Genomic DNA, 23,142 nt, shown 5'->3' with positions numbered 1-23,142 from the left:
AGCCAATATTTCTGTCATCCGCAAACTTACTAATCCTACCTCCCACATAGTCATCTATGTCGTTTATATAAATGACAAATAATAGGGGACCCAGCACAGATCCCTGTGGTACATCACTGGACACTGGCTTCCAGTCATTAAAGCATTCTTCTGTCATCACCCTCTGCCTCCTACAACTAAGCCAATTTTGAATCCACCTTATCAAATTACCCTGTATCCCATGTGCATTTGCCTTCTTTATAAGTTTCCCATGTGGGACCTTGTCAAAGGCTTTGCTGAAATCCATATAAACTACATCAACTACACTACCCTCATCTACACACCTGATCACCTCCTCAAAAAATTCAATCAAATTTGTTAGGCATGACCTCCCTCTGCAAAGCCATGCTGACTATCCCTGGTCAAACCTTGCCTCTCCAAGTGGAAATAGATTCTCTCCTTCAGAATTTTCTCCAATAGTTTCCCCACCACTGACGTGAGACTCACTGGCCTGTAATTCCCTCACTTATCTCTACACCCCATCTTAAATAGTGGAACCACATTAGCTGTTCTCCAGTCCTCTGGCACCTCCCCCATGGCCAGGGAGGAATTAAAAATTTGGGTCAGAACCCCTGCGATCTCCTCCCTTGCCTCCCTCAGCAGTCTGGGACGCAAACCATCCTGACCTGGAGATTTGTCCACTTTTAAGCCTGCCAACACCTCCAATACCTTGTCACTCCCTATATCAATTTGCTTAAGAACCTCGTAGTCTCTTTCCCCGAGTTCGATACCTTCATCCTCATTCTCTTGGGTGAAGACGGACATGAAGTATTCATTCAACACTCTAGTAATGTCCTCTGACTCCACCCATAGATTGCCCCCTTGGTCCCTTATGGGCCCTACTCTTTCGCTGGTTATCCTCTTCCCATTGATATACTTATAGAATATCTTGGGATTTTCCCGACTTTTACCAGCCAGAGCTTTCTCATATCCCCTCTTTGCTCTCCTAATTGCTTTCTTAAGCTCCACCCTGCACTGTCTGTACTCCACTAATGCCTCTGCTGATTTGCTTCCCTTGTACCTGCTAAAAGCCTCTCTTTTCCTTCTCATCGTAGCCTGAATACTCCTGGTCATCCATGGTTCTCTGGGCTTGTTACTCCTTCCTATCGCCCTAGAGGGAACATGTTGAGCCTGTACCCTCCCCATTTCCTTTTTGCACACCCCCCACTGTTCCTCTGTAGATCTCCCCACAAGTAACTGTTCCCAGCCTACCTTGGCCAGATCCTGCCTTATTTTACTAAAATCCACTCTCCCCCAATCCAAAACATTTTTTGCAACTTGTCGAATTCTTTGTCCATAACAAACTTAAACTATACCTTATATTTAAACTCCTACCCAAAATCCACAAACAGGACTGTCCTGGCAGACTGATCGTGTCAGCCTGTTCCTGCCCATGGAACTCATTTCTTGCTATCTTGACTCCATTCTCTCTCCCCTTGTCCAGTCCCTTCCCACCTACATCCACGATTCCTCTGACACCCTACATCATATCAACAATTTCCAGTTCCCTGGCCCCAACCACCTCCTCTTCACCATGAACACCTAATCCCTCTACACTTCCATCCCACACCGGGATGGTCTGATGGCTCTCCGCTTCTTCCTCGAACAGAGGCCCGAACAATCCCCATCCACCAATACTCTCCTCCGTCTGGCTGAACTTGTTCTCACACTGAGCAATTTCTCATTAAACTCCTCCCACTTCCTCCAAATAAATGGTGTGGCTATGGGTACCCGCATGGGCCCCAGCTATGCCTGTCTCTTTATGGGGTATGTGGAACATTCCTTGTTCAAGTCCTACTCCGGCCTCCTCCCACAACTCTTTCTCCGGTACATCGATGATTACTTCGGTGCTGCTTCATGCTCTCATCTGGACCTGGAAAAATTTATTAATTTTACTTCCAATTTCCACCCCTCCATCATTTTCACATGGTCCATCTCTGACACTTCCCTTCCCTTCCTTGACCTCTCTGTCTCAATTTCTGGTGATAGGCTGTCCACCAATATCCATTACAAGCCTACCGACTCCCACAGCTACTTCAACTACAGTTCCTCACACCCCGCTTCCTGTAAGGACTCCATCCCATTCTCTTAGATCCTTCGCCTCCGTCGCATCTGTTCTGATGATGCCACTTTCAAAAACAGTTCCTCTGACATGTCCTCCTTCTTCCTTAACCGAGGTTTTCCACCCACGGTGGTTGAAGGGCCCTCAACCGTGTCCGGCCCATCTCCCGCGCATCCGCCCTCACACCTTACTCTCCCTCCCAGAAACAAGATAGGGTCCCCCTTGTCCTCACTTATCACCCCACCAGCCTCCGTATTCAAAGGATCATCCTCCGCCATTTCCGCCAACTCCAGCATGATGCCACCACCAAACACATCTTCCCTTCACCCCCCCCGGCGGCATTCCGCAGGGATCGTTCCCTCCGGGACACCCTGGTCCACTCCTCCATCACCCCCCTCCCACGGCACTTTCCCATGCAACCACAGAAGGTGCAGCACCTGCCCCTTTACTTCCCCTCTCCTCACCGTCCAAGGGCCCAAACACTCCTTTCAAGTGAAGCAGCATTTCACTTGCACTCCCTTCAATTTAGTCTACTGCATTCGTTGCTCCCAATGTGGTTTCCTCTACATTGGAGAGACCAAACGCAGACTGGGTGACCGCTTTGCAGAACACCTTCGGTCTGTCCGCAAGCATTACCCAGACCTTTCTGTTGCTCGCCATTTCAACACTCCACCCTGCTCTCATGCCCACATGTCCGTCCTTGGCCTGCTGCATTGTTCCAGTGAAGCTCAACGCAAACTGGAGGAACAGCACCTCATCTTCCGACTAGGCACTTTACAGCCTTCCGGACTGAATATTGAGTTCAACAATTTTAGATCATGAGCTCTCTCCTCCAACCCCACCCCCTTTCCGATCCCCCCTTTTTTTACAATAATTTATATAGATTTTTCTTTTCCCACCTATTTCCATTCTTTTTAAATGTATTTCCGTCCATTGTTTTATCTCTAACTTTTAGCCTTTTTCGATTCCTTCCCCCCACCCCACCCCCACTAGGGCTATCTGTACCTTGCTTGTCCTGCTTTATACCCTTAATTAGCACATTCCTTAGATAATATCACCACCTTCAACACCTCTTTGACCTTTTGTCTGTGACATCTTTTGGTTATCTCCACCTATCACTGGCCCTCTATCCAGCTCTACTTGCCCCACCCCCCTCAAACCAGCTTATATTTCACCTCTCTTCTATTTTTACTTAGTTCTGTTGAAGGGTCATTCGGACTCGAAACGTTAACTGTGCTCCTTTCCGCAGATGCTGCCAGACCTGCTGAGTTTTTCCAGGTATTTTTGTTTTTGGTTTAAACTGTACCATGTTATGGTCGCTATCACTAAAATGCTCACCCACCACCACCTCAGCCACTTGTCCGGCTTCATTCCCAAGAATTCGGTCCAGCACTGCACCGTCCCTTGTTGGACCCTCTACATATTGACCTAAAAAGTTCTCCTCTACACATTTCAAGAAATCCACTCCATCCAAGCCCTTAACACTATGTCTATTCAAATTAATGTTGGGAAAGTTGAAATCACCTAATATAATATAATTACCCTATTGTTATTGTTTTTACACACCTCCACAAATTGTGCACATATTTGCTCCTCAATTTCCCGCTGACTATCTGGGGGTCTATAATAAACACCTAACAATGTGGTTGCCCCTTTTTTATTCCTAAGTTCTACCCACAAAGCTTCATTCGATGCTCCCTCCACAATATCATCTCTCCTTACTGCAGTAACTGACTCCTTAACTAATAATGCAATGCCTCCTCCTCTTTTACCCCCTCCCCTGTCTCGCCTGAAGATTCTATATCCCGGAATGTTGAGCTGCCAATCCTGCCCTTCCCTCAACCACGTCTCAGGGAAGACTGAAGCCATTGCTTTTGTTTACCACCATAAACCCCACTTCCCAGGTACTGACTCTATCCCTCCCCCTGGCAACTGACTGAGGCTGAGCCAGACTGTTTGCAACCTTGGTGTCATATTTGAACCTGAGATCAGCTTTCAACCACATACCCACGCTGTCATTGACCACCTATTTCCTCTTCCGTAACATGTCCCTGACTCAGCTCCTCTTCTGCTGAAACCCTCATTCATGGCTTTGCTACCAGACTTGACTATCCCATAAATCCTCCGGAAACTCTCCAAAAACTTTGTTATGATCCCAGCTGATGTTACTACTGGAGAAGTCAGATCCCAGCACGGAACCTGGCTTGTTAGATCCTAACTTTTATTTTTTGTTTAGAAATGTGGAGGGTGACTACTGAACAGAGTCATAGGAGTCAGCTGATGAAGTTATAACAAAAGAATAAAACATTTAATAAACAAGAAAAGATTAACTATATTAAAATACTCCTTCACCCACAACTATATCTTTATAGATATATAGAGAATCATAAGGATAACTCATGTTACAAAAGCTATCTTATGCTCTAAAGTTCACATGAGTACACAGTCCATGTAAACCAATAGGCAATCTGCAGTCAGGCACCACACTCTGAAGCTAAGTGACAGATGCCACCCCAGAAAGAGGCTATGGATCTCTCAACAACTCCCCACAGACGCTTGTCACACTGTAAGCCAAATGGTCTCATTGAACTCCATCTTTCACACAAGGGTTTCTAATCTCCACTTTCAAAGTAACTACTTTGGAATCTTCTCCCATATGACACTTCCTCTCGGACTCCTTCCACAAGGGTCCACCTCCAGAGTTTCAATCTCTCTTTCTGATGTTCCCCTCCCCTGGATTGCCACATTCATTCAAGCTTTCTTCCATGCACTCTCTCTCAAATATTCATCCGTACCAACAGAACATAGTCAGGAGCTTCCAATCTTTGGCTGCCTCCTTGGATCTTATGGCTTCTCACAAGCCTATTTTGCTTTAAGTCTGCATCCTGCAGCTTTCTCTCTCTGAACCTTAAGCTTGGAGCCTTCCCTCTCTGCTCCTTAATTTCACTTCCACTGAACAGGTTCTTGTTTAGATTCTTGTTCTTCTCCCTTGACTTCATTGTCTGCGCAGGACTTTTCTCCTGTTCCACCCCCTGGTTTTGGTTTTCATTCTTTGGAATCTGTTTCCTGCAGTTCCCTCTCCCATGTCCAGTTTCTCCTGGCACCTGCTTCCAAATGAACTGAAACTATTTCTTTGTTTTTCTCTGTCTCTGTGGGTCCCTTTCTCTGTACCCCTGTTGCTAGGCAACAGCACTGTTTTTTCCTACCTTGTGTTTGTTCTAACTTCCCTTCAAGAATCATAAAACCTCATTAGAATGCAGGCATCTTTTAAAGTGAAACCAAAACTCAAGTTCCCCCCTTTCTTAACACACAAATTACAGAAATACAAATTAAACTTAACCTTAAAGATATACCTTATTCCTAACACACAAATACACATATAACTTACTGAAACTATATCTAGTTCCTTACACCATCCAAAACTCTGTTGCCCGGGTCTTAACTCACACTGAGTCAGTATAGGCCAGTATGCAGAGGGGTGATGGGTGAACAGGACTTTAGGATATGGGCAGCAAAGTTTTGGACGAGCTCCAAGTTTGTAGAGGGTGGAGAATGGGAGGCTGGCCGGGAGAATATTGGAATGGTCAAGTCTGGAGGTAAGAGCACGGTTAAGCATTTCAAAAGCAGATGGGTCGAATAAGAATGGAGATAGGCAATATTACAGAGATACAAGTAGGCAATAATGGTGATGGTGAGGATATAAGACATAGGAGCAGAAATTAGGCCATTCGGCCCATCGAGTCTGCTCCGCCATTCAATCATGGCTGATAAGTTTCTCAACCCCATTCTCCCGCCTTCTCCCCATAACCTTTGATCCCCTTACCAATCAAGAACCTATCTATCTCCGTCTTAAATACACTCAATGACCTGGCCTCCACAGCCTTCTGTGGCAATGAATTCCATAGATTCACCACTCTCTGGCTAAAAAAGTTTCTCCTCATCTCTGTTCTGAAAGGTCTTCCCTTTACTCTGAGGCTGTGCCCTCGGGTCCAAATCTCTCCTACTAATGGAAACATCTTCCCTACATCCACTCTATCCAGGCCTTTCAGTATTCTGTAAGTTTCAATCACATCCCCCCTCATCCTTCTAAACTCTATCGAGTATAGACCCAGAGTCCTCAAACGTTCCTCATATGTTAAGCCTTTCATTCCTGGGATTGTTCTCGTGAACCTCCTCTGGACCCTCTCCAGGGCCAGAACATCCTTCCTGAGATATGGGGCCCAGAATTGCTCACAATATTCTAAATGTGGTCTGACGAGAGCCTTATAAAGCCTCAGCAGCACATCCCTGCTTTTATATTCTAGTCCTCTCGAAATAAATGCCAACATTGCATTTGCCTTCCTAACTACCGACTATGAGGTCAGAAGCTCAGCTCAGAATCAAACAGGATGCCAAGGTCACAGTCATAGATTTGGGATCTCCAGCTCCAGGCAGACTGTGCAGGAAGCAGTAGAGATTTGGGGAGGGGAGGGGGCATAATGGCATGTGTGCCACCAACCTGCTCTTAGTGCTACTGCTGGCAGTTTGTAAATGGAGGTGGAGGAATACTCCAGACCAGTCATTCAGAAATCTGCTGTTCTGGTGTATCATTTTGAGTACACACTGAATTTTAAACCCATGGCAATTCCTTTGATTATAAGCATTTTCATAATTTTCATTCTCCCCTCACTACGATTTTCTGAAGTAGTCCTTGGGAGCAGAGTGACTTGAGACCAGTTTGGAGCTCAACCTGTGCGTCAGTAAATAACCGTCATGCAGTGAGTTGTTATGAGCTGAACTCACTGATGATTAAGTGAGTGGTGGAAGCAGATCCAATATAACTTTCAAAAGGAAATTGGTTAAATACTTGAAGGGGAAAATTTGCAGGGGCTGTGGGGAAAGAGCAGGACAATGGGACTAATTGGGCAGCTTCTTCAAAGCTGGTATTATGAGCAAAATGAAATCCATCCAGCTGTATGATTTGATGTTTCTGTAATGATTTTATAGGCAGAATTTTAGGATTCCCACCAGCAGCTTTGCAGGCAGGAGGGCCCATAAAATTCTGCAGATGTCCTTCCCACCACCTACGCACCAGTCCCCAACCTGGCACTGATATTACAGGGTGTGGGCAAGGCCTAGGTTGACTCGCCAACCCACACAACAATTTAAGCCCTTAACTAAGCACTTCTTCCCGCCGGCCGCAATTTTTCGGAAATTGGGAGGAGGTCAGGGACAGGAGTTTAGCCCGGCAGGTTAGCCTGCTTGGGCCTTGGGCAGGAAGGGAGATCGTGTATCTCCATCACGTGCTCTCTTTCCTGATTGGGAGGACCCTCTCAAGGTCTGCCCCCCACCAGGGTGAGCCCTCCACACCCTTCCCCCACTGGCCTTTGCAACATGGCCCCCAACCCACTTGGCCACATCTATTCCCTTGGGGCCTCCACTCCAGGCACCGTCATGAGACCCCAGACTTACTTGCATCCAGTACTCCCAGTTCTTTGTTCTGTGGGACTGGACCCAGTCCCAGCAGCGACCACCACTCCCAGTGGCAGTGCTGGAAGTAGAGAGCTGCTGGCCTACCAGATTGGGTTCAATTAGAGGTTTCAACTCCAATTTGCTCCTTCAATGCAGCTCCTTTGGAATCATTCACACATTGACCAAGCCCCTCTGGAGTCCATTGCCTGTTGCTACAATAGGGTGGGATTTTACAGGCACACACCCGACCCAATCAGTGTAAAATAGTGTGTGATGACGCCAGGCAAGTGTCCTGATGTCATCGCGCACTCATGCAATATTTCAGTCGGCGGGCATGCGCAAGAGTCAGCAACACGCTCACCGACAATTAAGAGGGTTATTAAGCCCATTAATCAATTAATTAAGCAGTATTTTTCACTGCCCATCCAGCCTTACAGTTGGCGGGCAGGCGAATCGGTCAAGTGGCCTTTGGATTTTTTAGGAAACCTCATCCATGGGCGGGAGGGTTCCAAGATTAATTTTGAATAAAGTAAAATGTTTAGGCAGAATTTTTATTATGTATATGTGCAGATGAGCGAGTCCTAGGTGTGGACATTTTTTCTGGGATTTTAAAATCTTCATTTTTGTTTCTACAAATCTTAAGCTCCCTGAGGTAACTCCCTGCCTTCGTGAGCACTTCCCCGCACGTGCACAGACTTCTGCGCTCACACTCCTCCCGCCCCATTCCAGCAGCACTGAGGTTCTCGGCGCGCGTTTCACACTGGCTGCCGTTAATTGGCCAGTCAGCGTGAAATTGCGGTCAGGGTCCGATCGTGGGCTGCGGTCCATTTCCCAGAACTCCCGGGCTCGCCCACCGCGTCCACCCAACAAAGGGAAAATCCTGGCCCTGGACTTTCCTGGCAAGTGTTTAGCTGAGGGCTGTGAAGTGTACACTAGATGTAATTCCTGGGGCAGTTTTGAGAACAAACACGTTCCCTTGACTTGAGGGTGGTGGGAGAAACATGAGAAGATTTTTCCATGCCTCTCTCCACCCTGAGGGGAGAGCCTTTATGGGGCAACAATGGAGAGTGATCCTGGCAGAACTGTGATTCCATCCCATTTTACAGTATCCCAACAGTTTCTATCTTTTGTTTATATTTCAGGCCATCATTAACCCTGTCTGGGAATGGTGGCTTTGTGCGACCTGACCCTCACCCTCCTTGCCTTCAACAACACCAACCGGACAACACAAACTGCAACTTCCCTTTCGCAGAAGTTTAGGTGCTGTGCCACTGAATCGCTTACTCACAAATTGCTTTGTGCCCCCAGGTAGTGGTTTTGGCCCATACAGCCAATGTACTGGTCTCTGCGTGTCGCCACTCACCCTTAAAAGGATCCAAATTCCTTTAATTCAGGAAGTTCGGGGGCAGGAGAAGGAGGGGCAATGTCAGAAGAGCAACAAATGATGGGTGCGAGATGAGGGAAAGCAATTAAACATCAGTCCAGAAAACGACCAATGCAGGGCAAGTCATCAAATCAGACAAGACAACAGCAGCTCTCTCTTTCAAGCAATGCCAGAATGCAATCCTAGGGTGAATCTGACATAGCTCAGAAAGAAACATGGCCCAATTAGCTACCCTCTTAACAAGTCCATGACCTTTCATGACCTCAGGACATACCAACGCAGTTTACAGCCAATTAAGCACTTTTGAAATGCAGTCAATGTGATAATGTAGGAAATATGCAGCCAATTTGTGCATTGCAAGATCCCACAAACAGCAATATGATAATTACCGGATAATCTGTTTTAGTGATGTTGGTTCAGAAATAAATATTGACCAGGACACTGGGGTTAACTCCCCTGCTCATCTTCAAAATGGTGCCGCAAGACTTTTTTTGCCCACCTGAGGGGGCAGACAGGCCCTCAGTTTAACATCTCATCTGAAAGGCAGCACCTCTGCCACTGCAGTACTCTCAGTGCTGCACTGGGATCGGAGTGTCAGCCTGGATTTTGTGCCTAAGTGTCTGGAAGTGGGGCTTGAACCCATGACCTTTTAATTCAGAGGCAAGAGTGATATAAAATTAGCAGACGTACCTTCACCAAAACAATGACATTCTCTCCAGTTCCCAGCCCTCCATTGCTCGAGCTGGCAGCTTCACACAAAGCACGGATATGATATAGACAACCTTGAAAGATCTCATCAGCAAAAAACAGCTGCTTCAGCATAATCATCCTGGCAATCAAAAACAGAATCCATGAAAGAGGGTAGGAAAGTAAAGAACAGAGAAAAATGCTCAGAGAGAGAAGACTTTTCAGAGGACAGGGCTGAGAGAAAATGGAAGCTTTTCTTTCAATCTCACCCGTGAGGAGAGCTCTTCTTATAATCTAAAATTGTCATCCTTGTATCCCAATCCCTCCATGGTCTCAGCCTTACTGTATTTCTGTGGTTTCTTGCCCATCCCCGGTTTTCATCTGGTATTCCCTCCCTACAATCCCATCTCTATCTCCTCATCAACATCCTAAATTTATATAGCATCTTTAAAGTAATGAAATGTCCCAAGACACTTTACAGGAGCATTAGAAAATGAAACATGACACCAATCCACTTAAGGAGTTATGAGGTCAGGTGACCAAAAGGTCTCATGGGGAAACCTAGAACTGGGGACACAGTTAAAAAAAAGGGTCTTCCATTTAAGATGGAAATGAGGACAAATTTCTTATCTCAGAGGGAATCTTTGGAATTCCCTACCCCAATGATCAGTGGAGGCTGGGTCATTGAATACATTCAAGGCTTAGTTAGACAGATTTTTGTCCTACAAGGGAGTCAAGAGTTATGGGGGCAGGCAGGAAAGTGGAGTTAATATAACAGTTAGAACTGCCATGATCTTATTGCATGGTGGAGCAGGTTTGAGGGGGCTGAATGGCCGACTCTTGCTCCTATCATATGCTCCTATGTAAAGCGCTGGGGAGGACATTAGCTTAGTTGTCCTTGCAAAATGACATGACTTTATCTCCATTGTGCTGTAAGCTTTGTGTGATTCTAAGATTGACGCACCCATATGTACCAATGCACACACACCACACAAATCACACATCACACACGCATCTGCACACACCCACCACCCACAGACACTTAAACATCAACCCGTACACCCACCTGCACACACACACACACCACCCACACGCACAGTGTTGTGTTTGGAAGGTTATTTTCAGCGGCATTCTCCTGGGCCTCCTAGCTTCCTTCTTTTCATGCTTTATGATTTCAGCTAAATGTGTGGTTTATAGTGAAGCGGAAATCTCAGGCTGCAGGGAGATACCAATGGACTGGTCAAGTGTCAGAAAGTTGGCAAATGGAAGTGTGAGGTAATGCATTTGGTGAGGGCAAACAAGGCAAAGGAATACACAATCAATTGTAGGATTCTGAAAGGCATAGAATATAAGAGCAGGGTGGATATGCTGAAAATGTTAAACCGTAGCTAGCATAATTTTTTTAACGTTCCATGTGATGTGAGTGTCACTGGCTAGGCCAGCATTTATTGCCCATGCCTAATTGCCCCTTGACAAGCTGGTGGTGAGCTGTCTTCTTGAACCCCTGAAGTTCATTTGGTGTAGGTACACCCACAAGTGCTGTTAGGGAGGATGTTCCAGGAGTTTGACCCAGCGACAGTGAAGGAACGGCAATATATTTCCAAGTCAGGGTGGTGTGTGGCTTGGAAGGGAACTTGCAGGAAGTGGTGTTCCCATGTGTCTGCTGCCCTTGTCCTTCTAGATGGTAGTGGTCGTGGGATTGGAAGGTGCCGTCTAAGGAGCCTTGGTGAGTTCCTGCAGCGTATCTTGTAGATGGCACACACGACTGCCACTGTGTGTTGGTGGTGGAGGGAATGAATGTTTGTGGATGGGGTTCCAAAGAAGCAAGCTGCTTTTTCCTAGATGGTGTCCAGCTGCCTGAGTGTGTTGGAGCTGCACTCATCCAGGCATGTGGGGAATATTCCATCATACTCCTGACTTGTGCCTTGTAATGGTGGACAGGCTTTGGGGAGTCAGGAGATGAGTTACTCAGCTCAGGATTCCTAGCCCCTGACCTGCTCTTGTAGCCACAGTATTTATATGGCTAGTCCAGTTCAGTTTCTGGTCAATGGTAATACCCAGGATGTCGACAGTGGGGGATTCAGCAATGGTAATGCCAATGAATGACAATGGGCGATGGTTAGATTCTCTCTTGTTCGAGATAGTCATTGCCTGGCACTTGTGTGGCATGAATGTTACTTGCTACTTGTCAGCCCAAGCCTGGATATTGTCCAGGTTTTGCTGCATTTCGACATGGACTGCTTCAGTATCTGAGCAATCATTAATGGTGCTGAACATTGTGCAAACATTAGCAAACATTCCCACTTCTGACCTTATGATGGAAGGAATCTTACCCTATCTGACCCTGAGGAACTCCTGAAATGATGTCTTGGAACTGAGACGATTGTTGACCTGCAACAACCACAACCACCTTCCTTTGTGCTAGGTATGACTCCGACCAGCGGAGAGTTTTCCCCCAATTCCCATTGATTCCAGTTTTGCTAGGGCTCCTTGATGCCATACTCGGTCAAATGCTGCCTTGATGTCAAGGACAGTCACTCTCACCTCACCACCACCCCTGCTGAGTCTGTCCTGTTGGTGGGAGAGGACATACCCAGGGATAGTGATACATACAAATTAGGAGTAGAAGTTGGCCGCTCAGCCCCTCGAACCTGCTCCACCATTCAATAAGATCATGGCTGATCTGAATGTAACCTCAATCCCACATTCCTGCCTATCCTGATAACCTTTCACCCTCTTTTTAATCAAAAATCTATCTAGTTCTGCCTTAAAAATATTCTGCTTCCACCACCTTTTGAGGAAGAGAGTTCCAAAGACACACAATCCTCTGAGAGAGAAAAATTCTCCTCATCCCTGTCTTAAATGAGCGATCCCTTATTTTTAAACCATGACCTCTAGTTCCAGATTCTACCACAAGAGGAAATATCCTCTCCACATCCACCCTGTCAAGACCTCTCAGGATATTCAAGGTTTTAGTTAAGTCGCCTCTTATTCTTCTAAATTCCAGTGGATACAAGCCTAACCTGTGCAGCGTTTCTTCATAAGACAACCCATCCATTCCTGGTATTAGTCTAGTAAACCTTCTCTGAACTGCTTCTAATGCATTTACACCTTTCTTTAAATATTGAGACCAAAACTGTACACAATACTCCAGATGTTGTCTCACCAATGCCCTGTACAACTGAAGCATAAGCTCCCTACTTTTACAACAAAAACAGAAAATGCTGGAAAAACTCAGCAGGTCTTGCAGCATCTCTGGAGAGGTTTTTTTCTTTCTCCACAGATGTTGTTAGACCTGCTGAGTTTTTCCAGCATTTTCTGTTTTTGTTTCAGATTTCCAGCATCCGCAGTATTTTGCTTTTATCTCCCTACTTTTGTAATCAATTCCCCTCAGAATAAATGATAACATTCGATTAGCTTCCCTAATTGCCTGCTGTAACTGCACATTAAACTTCTATGATTCATGCACTAGGATACCCAGATCCCTCTGAATCTCAGAGCTTTGCAATCATTCACCATTTAGATAGTAAGCTTCTTTTTTATTCTTCCTGCCAAAATGAACAATTTCACATTTGCCCACATTATACTCCATTTGCCAGATCTTTGCCCACTTACTTAGCTTATCTATGTCACTTTGTAGGCTCCTTATGTCCTCTTCACAATTTATTTTCCTACCTATCTTTGTGTCATCGGCAAATTTAGCCACCATTCTTTCAGCCCCTTCATCCAAGTCAATTACATAAATAGTAAAAAGCTAAAGCCCCAGCACTGATCCCTGTGGCTCGCTACTTGTCACATCCTGTCAACCAGAAAAAGACACATTTATGCCAACTCTCTGTTTCCTGTTAGCTAACCAATCTTCTATCCATACTAACATGTTACCCACTACACCATGAGCTTGTATTTTCTGCAATAGCCTTTGATGTGATACTTTATCAAATGCCTCCTGGAAATCTCAGCATATCTATTGGTTCCCCTTTATCCATAGCACATGTGATCCTTCAAAGAACTCCAATAAATTGGTTAAACATGATTTTCCTTTTACAAAACCATGTTGACTCTGCCTGGTTACCTTGAATTTTTCTAAGTGCCCTGCTATAACATCTTTAATAATAGCTTCTAACTTTTCCCAATGAGAGGCGTTAGGCTAACTGGCCTATAGTTTCCTGCTTCCTGTCTCCCTTCCTTTTTGAATAAAGAATATATGTGTTATTTTCCAATATAATGGAGCCTTTTCTGAATCTAGAGAATTTTGGAAATTTAAAACCAGTCCATCAACTATCTCACTAGCCACTTCTTTCAGGACCTGGGGATTTGTCAGCCCGCAGCCCCAACAACTTGCTCAATACCTGGTGATTGTAATTTTCCCGAGTCCCTCCTTCCCTTCCAATTCCTGATTTACAGCTATTTTTGGGATGTTACTTATGTCTTCTATAGTGAAAACCGAAGCAAATTACCTGTTTCATTCATCCGCCATTTCCTTACTTTCCATTATCAATTCCGCAGATGCACTTTATATAGGACCAATGCTCACTTTGTTAACTCTTTTCTTATTTAAATACCTATAGAAACTCTTACTATCCGTCCTTACGTTACTAGCTATCTTTCTCTCGTAATCTAATTTTTCCCTCCTTATTAATCTTTTTGCCATTCTTTGCTGTTTTTAATATTCTTTCCAAGCTTCTGACCTGCCACCCATCTTTGCATAATTATATGCTTTTCCTTCAAGTTTTATGTCTTTAACTTTTTTAGTTAACCACGGATGGTGGGCCCTCCCATGGAATTTTTCTTTCTCATGTATATATTCTGTGTATTCTGAAATATCCCTTTGAATGTCAGCCACTGAACTTCTATTGATCTTAATCTCATTTGCCAGTTCACTTCAGCTAGCTCTGCTTTCATGCCCTAATAATTGCCCCTTTTTAACTTAAAATACTAGTCTTGGATGTACTCATTTCTCTCTCAAAATGAATGTAAAATTCAATCATATTATGATTGCTACTACCTAAGGGTGTCTTCACTAGGATATTATCAACTAATTCTATCTTGTCGCACAATACCAGGTCTAGTATAGACTGCTCTCTGGTTGCTTCCAGAACGTGCTGTTCTAAGAAATTATCCTGAAAACATTTTATGAACCCCTCATCTATGCTACCCTTTCCCATCTGATTTTTCCAGTCTATATGTAGACTCCATGATTATTGCTGTACCTTTCTGGAAGTCTCCCATTATCTCTTCTTTATACTCTGTCCTACTGTGTATTTACAATTAGGGGGCCTGTAACCCTTGCCTTTATCATTCCTCATCTCAACCCAAACTGCTTCTACATGCTGGTTTCCTGAACTTAGGTCATCCTTCTCTCTAATACCAACAGTAATTAACAGAGCCACCCCTCCATCTTTTCCTAATTTCCTGACCTTCCTAAGTGTCACATGCCCTTCAATATTCAGTTTCCAATCTATGTCATCCTGTAGCCAGTTCCCTGTAATGGCTGTCAGATCGGACTGATTTATTTCTATTTGTGCCATCAGTTCATCTGTTTTGTTTCGAATGCTACATGCATTTAGATACAAAGCCTTTAGTTTTGTCCTTTTATTATTTTTGTAGCGTGATGGTGGTGTCTGGGACATTATCTGTAAGATATGATTCTGTGTGTATGACATTACGCTGTTGCTTGACTAGTTTGTGAGACAATTGTCTCAATTTTGGCACTAAACCCCAGATGTTAGTAAGGAGAATTTTGCAGGGTTGACGGGGCTGAGTTTGTCGTTGTTGTTTCTGGTGCGTTGGTCGATGCTGGGTAGTCTATCCAGTTTCAGTTTCACTACCAGCAGCATAACCTTGATACAACTGAATGCCTTCACCCTCCAGCTCCTCTGCTGGTAGCTGTCCATTGTGTCCGCAGCCCTCCTTTTGTGCCTACCAGCCACATAAGCTTGATACAGCTGAGTGGCTTGCTAGACCATTTAAGAGTCAGCCACATTGCTGTGGGTCTGGAGTCACATGTAGGCCAGACCAGGTAAGGACAGCAGATTTCCTTCCTTAAAGGGCATCAGTGAAACAGATTGGTTTTTACAGCAATCATTTCATGGTTATCATTAGACTTTTAATTCCAGATTTTTATTGAATTCAAATTTGCCTTCTGCCATGGTGGGATTTAAACCCAAGTCCTCAGAGTTTTACCTTGGGTCTCTGGATTACTAGCCCAGTGACAATACCACTACGCCACCGTCACCACCTCCCCCAGACCATGCTGATGGTGTTGAATGCCCAGGCCATGTGGAATTGCTGGAAGACTAATGTTCCTTTGCCTATTCTTATGTGCAGGCTGATCTCCACATTACCCTCCCTGGAGACGTTGCTTCTAGATATGGGGGGTGGTAGATGTCCTCGATGTTCTTTTGTCTGACGGTGATGGGAGGGCCTGTTGCTGTCCAGCTGACATTGTCATGGCCTTCACATGGCTAATACATAGACTGACCTTGGTGTCATGCCTTGGAACATGTGCATGATTCTTCGGCCAACAAGGCACTGTCATCTGCAAAATTCAGGTCCATCAACCAGTGGTGCTGCCACAGGATGCCAAAGTCTGCACCCACCATCACCTTCCTTGTGATGAAATCAATAACCAAGGGGAAAAGGAATGAGGAGAGCATGCAGCCTTGCCATCCTCCTGTGTTGATATTGAAGGAGTCCATGGTGTCTGTGCTGGTCTTGATGCAGCAGCTGTAGGTATAAGTCAGTAAAAGGCTTTGAAGATGTTAATATACCACTCCGGGATGCTATATTGTCTTGCGATGTACCAGAGTAACTGCCATTCGGATGCTATCGAAAACCTCCTTGAATCCCACAACACTCAAGAAGCTTGACACCATCCAGGACAAAGCAGCTCGCTTGATTGGCACCACATCCACAAACATAAACATGGGGAAGTTTAGAATGTAAGGTGTAAGAGTACATTTGCATTTTTAAATAAACCAAGCTCGATTGTTTTTAAAGGAGGGGTGAAATTTGTCACCTAGCCATGTGAAGTTCAGAAACAGTGGGCAGAATTTTCTGGCTGACGTGTGGGTGGCGGAGCCCGCATGTCAGCGTTTAAAATGTCGTGCGCTGACGTTGCGCAAGTGTCCTGACGTCAGCGCGTGGCATCACGATATTTCAGTCAGCGGGCGCGCACAGCAGCAGGATGCTCGCCCGCCATTAATTAAAGGCCTCGTTAAGGCCCTTAACTTGCCAATTGTTGAGGATTTTGAGGGGCCCGTGCGAACTTCGGGTTGGCGCACGGGCCCAACAGGCAGGCGGGTAGGAGATTTTTTAATAAAACTCATGCACTGGCGGGATATGTGGACTCAGAGCGGTTGTTCATGTTTTCCATGAAGTTTTAATTGCAGAAAATGTTTTAAAGTTGCCTGTGTGATTGTTAGCAGTTCACATCGATTTCCAAGAGCTTTTTGTGTACTTTGAAACCAGTCTGCAGACAGTAATCTTTCTCGGGCCTGCAGCTTTCCGGAGGCCTCCATTTAGCCAGGGGGTATGGGTTCTGACATCTCCACTGGAGGCAGCTCCTCTGAGGACGAAGGGAGGGATAGAATAAGGAGGAGGCCAGGAGTGGACAATCAGCCTCCAGGGGAGCCATCTTTGGGAGTACAGGCGCAGGCACAAGGGGCGCAGGGCCAAGAGGTAGTCCAAGGTGGAAGGGGCCGCAGAAGACGCCACTATCCTGCTGCCAGGATATACAGGTGGTGAAGCAGCGACCTCAATATGACTGAGGTGCAGTGCCGAAGGAGGCTCCGACTCTCAAGGGAGACAGTGGACTATATCTGTCAGATGATTGGCCCTGAGATCTCTCCTAGCTGTGTGGGTGGACACCCCATGCCAGCAGCTCTGAAGCTCACAGTTGCCCTCCACTTCTATGCCTCTGGCTCCTTCCAGGGCTCGGTGGGTGATCTTTGTGGTGTCTCCCAATCAGCTGTTCACACTTGTGTCAAGCAGGTTACAGACGCTCTGTTCAGACAGGTATCCACCTTCATCCTCTTCCACTGCGACCAGGCAAGTCAGGCACAGCGAGCCAGAGGCTTCACAGCCATTGCTGGCTTCCCCTGCATCCAGGGTGCTATAGACTGTACACATGTGGCCATCAAGGCGCCAGCAGGAGAGCCTGGTGCCTTCGTCAGCAGGAAGGGCTTCCAATCCATGAATGTGCAGATTGTGTGTGATCACAGGATGCAGATTCTACAAGTCTGTGCAAGGTACCCAGGTAGCTCCCACGACGCCTACATCCTCAGACACTCCCAGGTGCCGGGGCTCTTCAGTGCTCCGGCTCGGCTGGATGGTTGGCTGGTGGGTGACAAGGGCTATCCCCTCAGAAGGTGGCTCATGACACCACTCCGCCATCCAAGAACAGAAGCTGAGCATCGGTACAATAGGAGCCACGGCACCACAAGGGCTGTGGTGGAGAGAGCCATCGGTCTTCTCAAGATGCGCTTCCATTGCCTGGATCGCTCAGGGGTCGCACTCCAGTACCCCCCAGTTCGCGTCTCTCTGATAGTGGTAGCATGCTGCGCTCTGCACAATCTTGCGCTGGAAAGGGGGGATGCAGTTGGCGATGAAAACCTTGATGCACTGGATGAGGCTGCACATGATGAATCCAGCAGTAGCTCAGAGGATGAGGAAGCACAGGGCAATGATGAGGGGCAGCATGCCGACCCGCTATTACACCAAGGAGGCAGGGACACCCGCGACAATTTAATCCAACGAACCTTCAGCTAGCTCCATACACATGGATCAGCAGGAGCAGCATTGTCTGGCGCTTGCACACGTGGCACTTAGGTGCTACATCTTCAACCTTATCAGCTGCAACTAAGGGCTTAGTACAGGAACATCAACGTCCACTCAAACACTCATGAGATGTCTGTGAAAAAGCCAAATGCAGCACAAAGGAAACACGCTCAGCCATGGTCAGAAAAGTGGACTTTATTATGTCCAATATATAACAGAAACGTCTCTATTGCAAACATAAATATATTTTTCCCTATTCTAAGGCCAACACAAAATCACCAGTGACATACCCGTTGAGTGCCTAACGTGCCTTATGCTTTCGTTTGTGGGTGCTACGTCTAGGTGTCGCCCCATCGGTCGGAGTGTCTTGTGAGACAGCCTGCTGACTCTGCTGTCCTGTTGGCGTCGATAACCTTGGTGGGCCTCCTCTGGCCCATGGAGCCTGTGATGGCCCTGCCTGGGAGGGAGTGGCCAGTTCCAGAACTGGCACCTCCCCAGTTGTCGCAGCCTCAACGGAAGCAACATTGACTGGCAGAGGGGCGGAGGAGCTGCTGCCCTCATCTGGAGCGCCCTGAGAGGAGCTCACAGTGACGACAGACAGCTGCTGCGCTGACATGAGGCCTAAATCTACCTCCCTGCTCACCGCAGATGCATGGGCACCGAGCGCCAACGCTTGGTGCCCACAACATCTCCCACATTGGGAATGACCACCCGTGGCCATTACCACTGTGAGGGCTTGCAGGTCAAAGCGTAACCCAATCAGAAGGTTCTCCATCCGATCGAAACCCCTCTCCATGAGAGTCGCCAATCTCTCAGTGGAGGAAGCGTGAAGCTCTGCCCTGAGGTTCATGCCTCCACGTGCACTCTGCCTGGACTCCTCCATCGCAGAGACCAACTGAAGCATACCCTCATGCAACCCTGCCAGATGCAAACGCGATTCCTGCCGCTGGTCCTGCAGCTGCTACATTGGTGACAACTCCAGAGGCACGTCATCAGTGCCGGACTCAGCATGTGCCTGGTCCCCTGCAGCCCTCCGGCTGCTGGCACCATCGGCACTCTCTGTCCCTACCATCTCCTACAGCGATTGTGAAGTGCCCTCTCCACTGTGCCCTGGGACACTAGCCGACAGTAAATTTCCCACCAAGGTGTTTGTGTCTGCGCTGGTGCCTGGCTGGCTGAAATGATGTGCCGCAAGTTGCACGTCTTGGGCCTCAGGTGTGGAGGGGGGCCTGCAGTGTCTTTGGGCGCGGCCATGTGGTGGTGATGCTGAAATTAACAACAAGGACAGTGCACCAGTTAGCGTAGAGTCAGTTAAACCTTTCATCCCTTTCCCCCCAGCCTCATAAGTTGCTCACCCTTCAAGACCCTAAGGAGACGAACATTGGTGGGGTGGAAAAGAGTCAAGAGGAGGCCCAAACATTAGACGCGCATACAGACAGGATGGTCAGATGGCCTCAGGAATGCCACATGGCATGTTATGTTCCATTGGAGTGGGGAGAGTGCAGACCTGGATGCAGGCTGGCCTGGATAGTTGCGGTGCTGAGGAAACATTGCAAATACTTGCAATATTTGCCATGGATCACAGGAGATTGACAGGTCACATTATTGACCTTCATACCGTTAGGAGGGGCATAGACCAGGTGGGCAGAAGGCAACATTTCCCCTTGGCGCAGGGATGAGTAACATGGTGGCATTTATTTAAGTTGAGTGCCATGAGGTTCACAGCTGAGTTGCTGAGGACCTTTTGGACAGAGTAATGTGGGACGCACTGGCTGAAAGGGTGGTGGAGGTTCCAACCCCCCTAAAATGCAAAACATCTTTGGCTGTGCAGCAGCGATGCCATGGCATGTTAAGCCATGGGGATAGTGGTCACAAATGCGATAAGGTGACTTTGGAAGGTGGTGGAGACGCGATTCCTCAAGGGAACGAGGCACCTTTGTTTAATACCCACACGTCAGAGTGTCTCAGTCTGTGAATGAGCAGTGTTGCAGCATTAACGATTGCAGCAACCATCAGTGCTTTGGATGGTGGGGAGACAGAGTGGATGGGACTGTGGACCTCAAATACCTGGCTGCTGCACCCCAGCCTCACCGACACCTGCCGCCCTGGCCCCCTGCCTCCTCCCCAGTTCCATGGCCTGCTCCTCGTAGGTGGTGAGGCGCTGGAGCAGGGCGCGCTCACCACCAGCCCACTGGCGCTCCCTCAGATTGTGCTCTGATTTTGCCTGCTGAACAGAGAAGAGGATTTATTGGGGCTGATCGCTCATGTACTCTGCACCCGCACACCGCACCCCAACCACAGTGGCCCATCTGAGGCCTCCAGCGGCTCCTGTCCACACTACTGGCGACCAGTCCCCAGAAGATAGAACTGCTGGTCCCAACCCCCTCCCCCAACGAACACCTTGGACACATTCGGCGTCCATCACTTTGAATAACACACGGGTCTTAGTGCCCATGGCAAGGAGGCGCAACTAGGTGCAGCGCCAAGGCCAGCAGATGGCTCTTGGCCACGACACCTTGAGGCTCCCCTTCCACCATCTCATCACCATCAATAAGACATGTGTTGGAGTTCTGAGTATGTGTCTAGCTGCCTCCCCTTCAGGTTGCCCCCAGACTACTCAAATGCAACAAACACCAACATATGCTGCGGGGAGAACCCATCTTCTCCTCAACCACTCAAGCTGGTGTAAGCATGGTCAGTACCCGTTTGCCCACCCAGCGTGCACCAAATGCCCAATGCAGTAATGACAGCAAGACGTGCGGGGGTGGGGAGGGGAGGCTCAAAGGCTAAGGCTACCTGCTGGGTCAAATGGCCAAGGCCAACATGGTACCCACCCTTCCAGAGCACAACAGATCATTGCATCTCTTGCGGCACTGCGTGCCTGTGCGCCGCACATCATCATGGGCACTTACAGTGTCACCAACCTCCTCCCATGCCTGCCTGGTGACATGGGGGTCTCCTCCTCCTATCATCTGGATATAATATATCCCAACGGCTGGACACCTCTTGGAGGAGGACAGCAAGGCATGCATTGGAGAAGCGAGGGGCACACTGGCCTCTCCTGCAGCCTGCCCCCCTCCTCCTGCTCATGCTCCTGTCCTGTGACAGCTGCCTCTCTCTCTCCCCGAGTGGCCATGGTGCACTGCCTCAAGGAGGCTGCCTGGCCACTCTTTATACAGACTGCTGGTTCCCAATTGGAACTGGCGGTCTGAAGCCACTTGCCCCCACGACTATTTTCCCCTTCTCCACGGGAGTCGCTAACCCACCGGGTGGGCCTTAATTGGCCCACCCACAGAAAATAGCGGTGCGGCCCATTTCAGCGGCGGCAATCGGCTGCCCGCCTGCCGCCGAGTCGGTCGGGCCTGCTCGCCCGTCAAGGGCAAAATTCTGGCCAGTGTGTTTATTTTCCCCAAAAATTACTGGTAAAATTAGTACTATGATAAATTTTTATGATCAAGAAGGTGAAGTCCAAAGACATCGTGAAACAATGGGAATTTACATTCAAAGCGGAAAATGTGTATAAAGGAGAGAAGGCTGTGTGTAAAGGCAGGCATTTTAAGATATAACAAGTGTGAAAAGCCTCCAGCATCTATGCCTCAAGCTGCTGTCTACAACAAACTGAAATTAAGGAAACTCACTTTGAATTGGATTTTTCAAGGTGTTATGTTTCTTTGCCTGGGTCTTTTAAAATCTATGTGTTTTACTGTTCCCTTAACGGAGGTGTAACTGGCAGTCAGATTAATTAAGGGATTTAGAACTTATTATAGTAGTAATTTGTGGACATCTGCATGTGCTTAAAATCATTTCTCTTATTCATAAATGTTTAATCTAGTTTTGTAAAAACCTATAAGGCTTGGTGGTCTTATTACTACTGAATTCAAAGCCCGCATCTCGAAGCATACAAATTGCAAAAGTAGTTGTGGCAGTTGTCTCAAGTTTCCCTCTGGGATTTGAACAATTCAGCATTTACCATCAGCTGAGTCATAACATTCGTGGAAGTCCTTTTCAAATTTTCCTAAGAACAAATAGAGATTCAAGTGATCTTTTAATGAAATTACAAATATTCCTTACTATACTGCTTCCAGGTCAAAGGTCATCACACATCTTTTAGAAATGTAATAGATTCTCTCAAAGTCACTTCAAACTATTAGTATTCCTACTTACCTGCTGTTGCTGGTTTTTAAGTTGCGGACATTGGCTTTCCAAACATTGAAAGCCTTCCAGCATCTGGAAAAAAATATTTACAAGCAGTATATTAGTAAAGGCAAAAGTGGGGCAAAGGAAAAGCCTAGCCTGTAAACTAAACCTAACAACTGACCTCTTTTGGTGGCAGCCGCTTGTTAATCCATATCTAAGCCTGGGACACATGAGTGATGGCCCAGTGCTTGCCCCATTCAGGGCAGCCCAATTCCTCACGAGAGGGAACCTAAAGTGGGCATTGGGCCCCTCATTTGCAACAGCAAGGGGCCTAACATTTGTTTGAAGTGACTGAAAATTGGTCCAAGATGGTTTGGAAGTTTGGATGGATATTGGGAGTTCAGGGTGTAGCCCGAGGCATTGATTTTTGACCTCATTAAGGCAATAGGGACCAGCAATGACCAATTTGTACTTCATTAAATAACCTGTGAGAAAACAGTGGAGTATAAATAAAATAATGAATTTGCATTTATATAGTGCCTTTCTCTCAGATGAGTGATGTACCAATGAATGAAGACAATGAAGTACCATTAAAGTACCATTG

The 23,142-nt window shown here is 46.9% G+C and overlaps 1 protein-coding gene across 1 annotated transcript in view; it reads right to left on the bottom strand.

Moving 5' to 3' along the window:
• Positions 1-23,142, bottom strand: part of LOC144681154 (dynein axonemal heavy chain 6-like) — a gene marked incomplete at its 3' end in the record, with an annotated part of 934,896 nt that overhangs the window by 891,133 nt on the left and 20,621 nt on the right. The window contains exons 5-6 of the mRNA XM_078542881.1: positions 22,566-22,628; positions 9,627-9,765 (exon numbers count right to left, since the gene is read on the bottom strand). Of these exons, the coding sequence (XP_078399007.1) occupies positions 9,627-9,765; positions 22,566-22,628 (202 nt within the window). The remainder of the gene's footprint in view (positions 1-9,626; positions 9,766-22,565; positions 22,629-23,142) is intronic.

The sequence above is a fragment of the Cetorhinus maximus genome, chromosome 5 (assembly GCF_964194155.1).
Source record: "Cetorhinus maximus chromosome 5, sCetMax3.hap1.1, whole genome shotgun sequence".
Classification (NCBI taxonomy): domain Eukaryota; kingdom Metazoa; phylum Chordata; class Chondrichthyes; order Lamniformes; family Cetorhinidae; genus Cetorhinus; species Cetorhinus maximus.
Note: the sequence above shows the minus strand (reverse complement) of the source record. Positions and strands in the feature narration are given on the sequence as shown.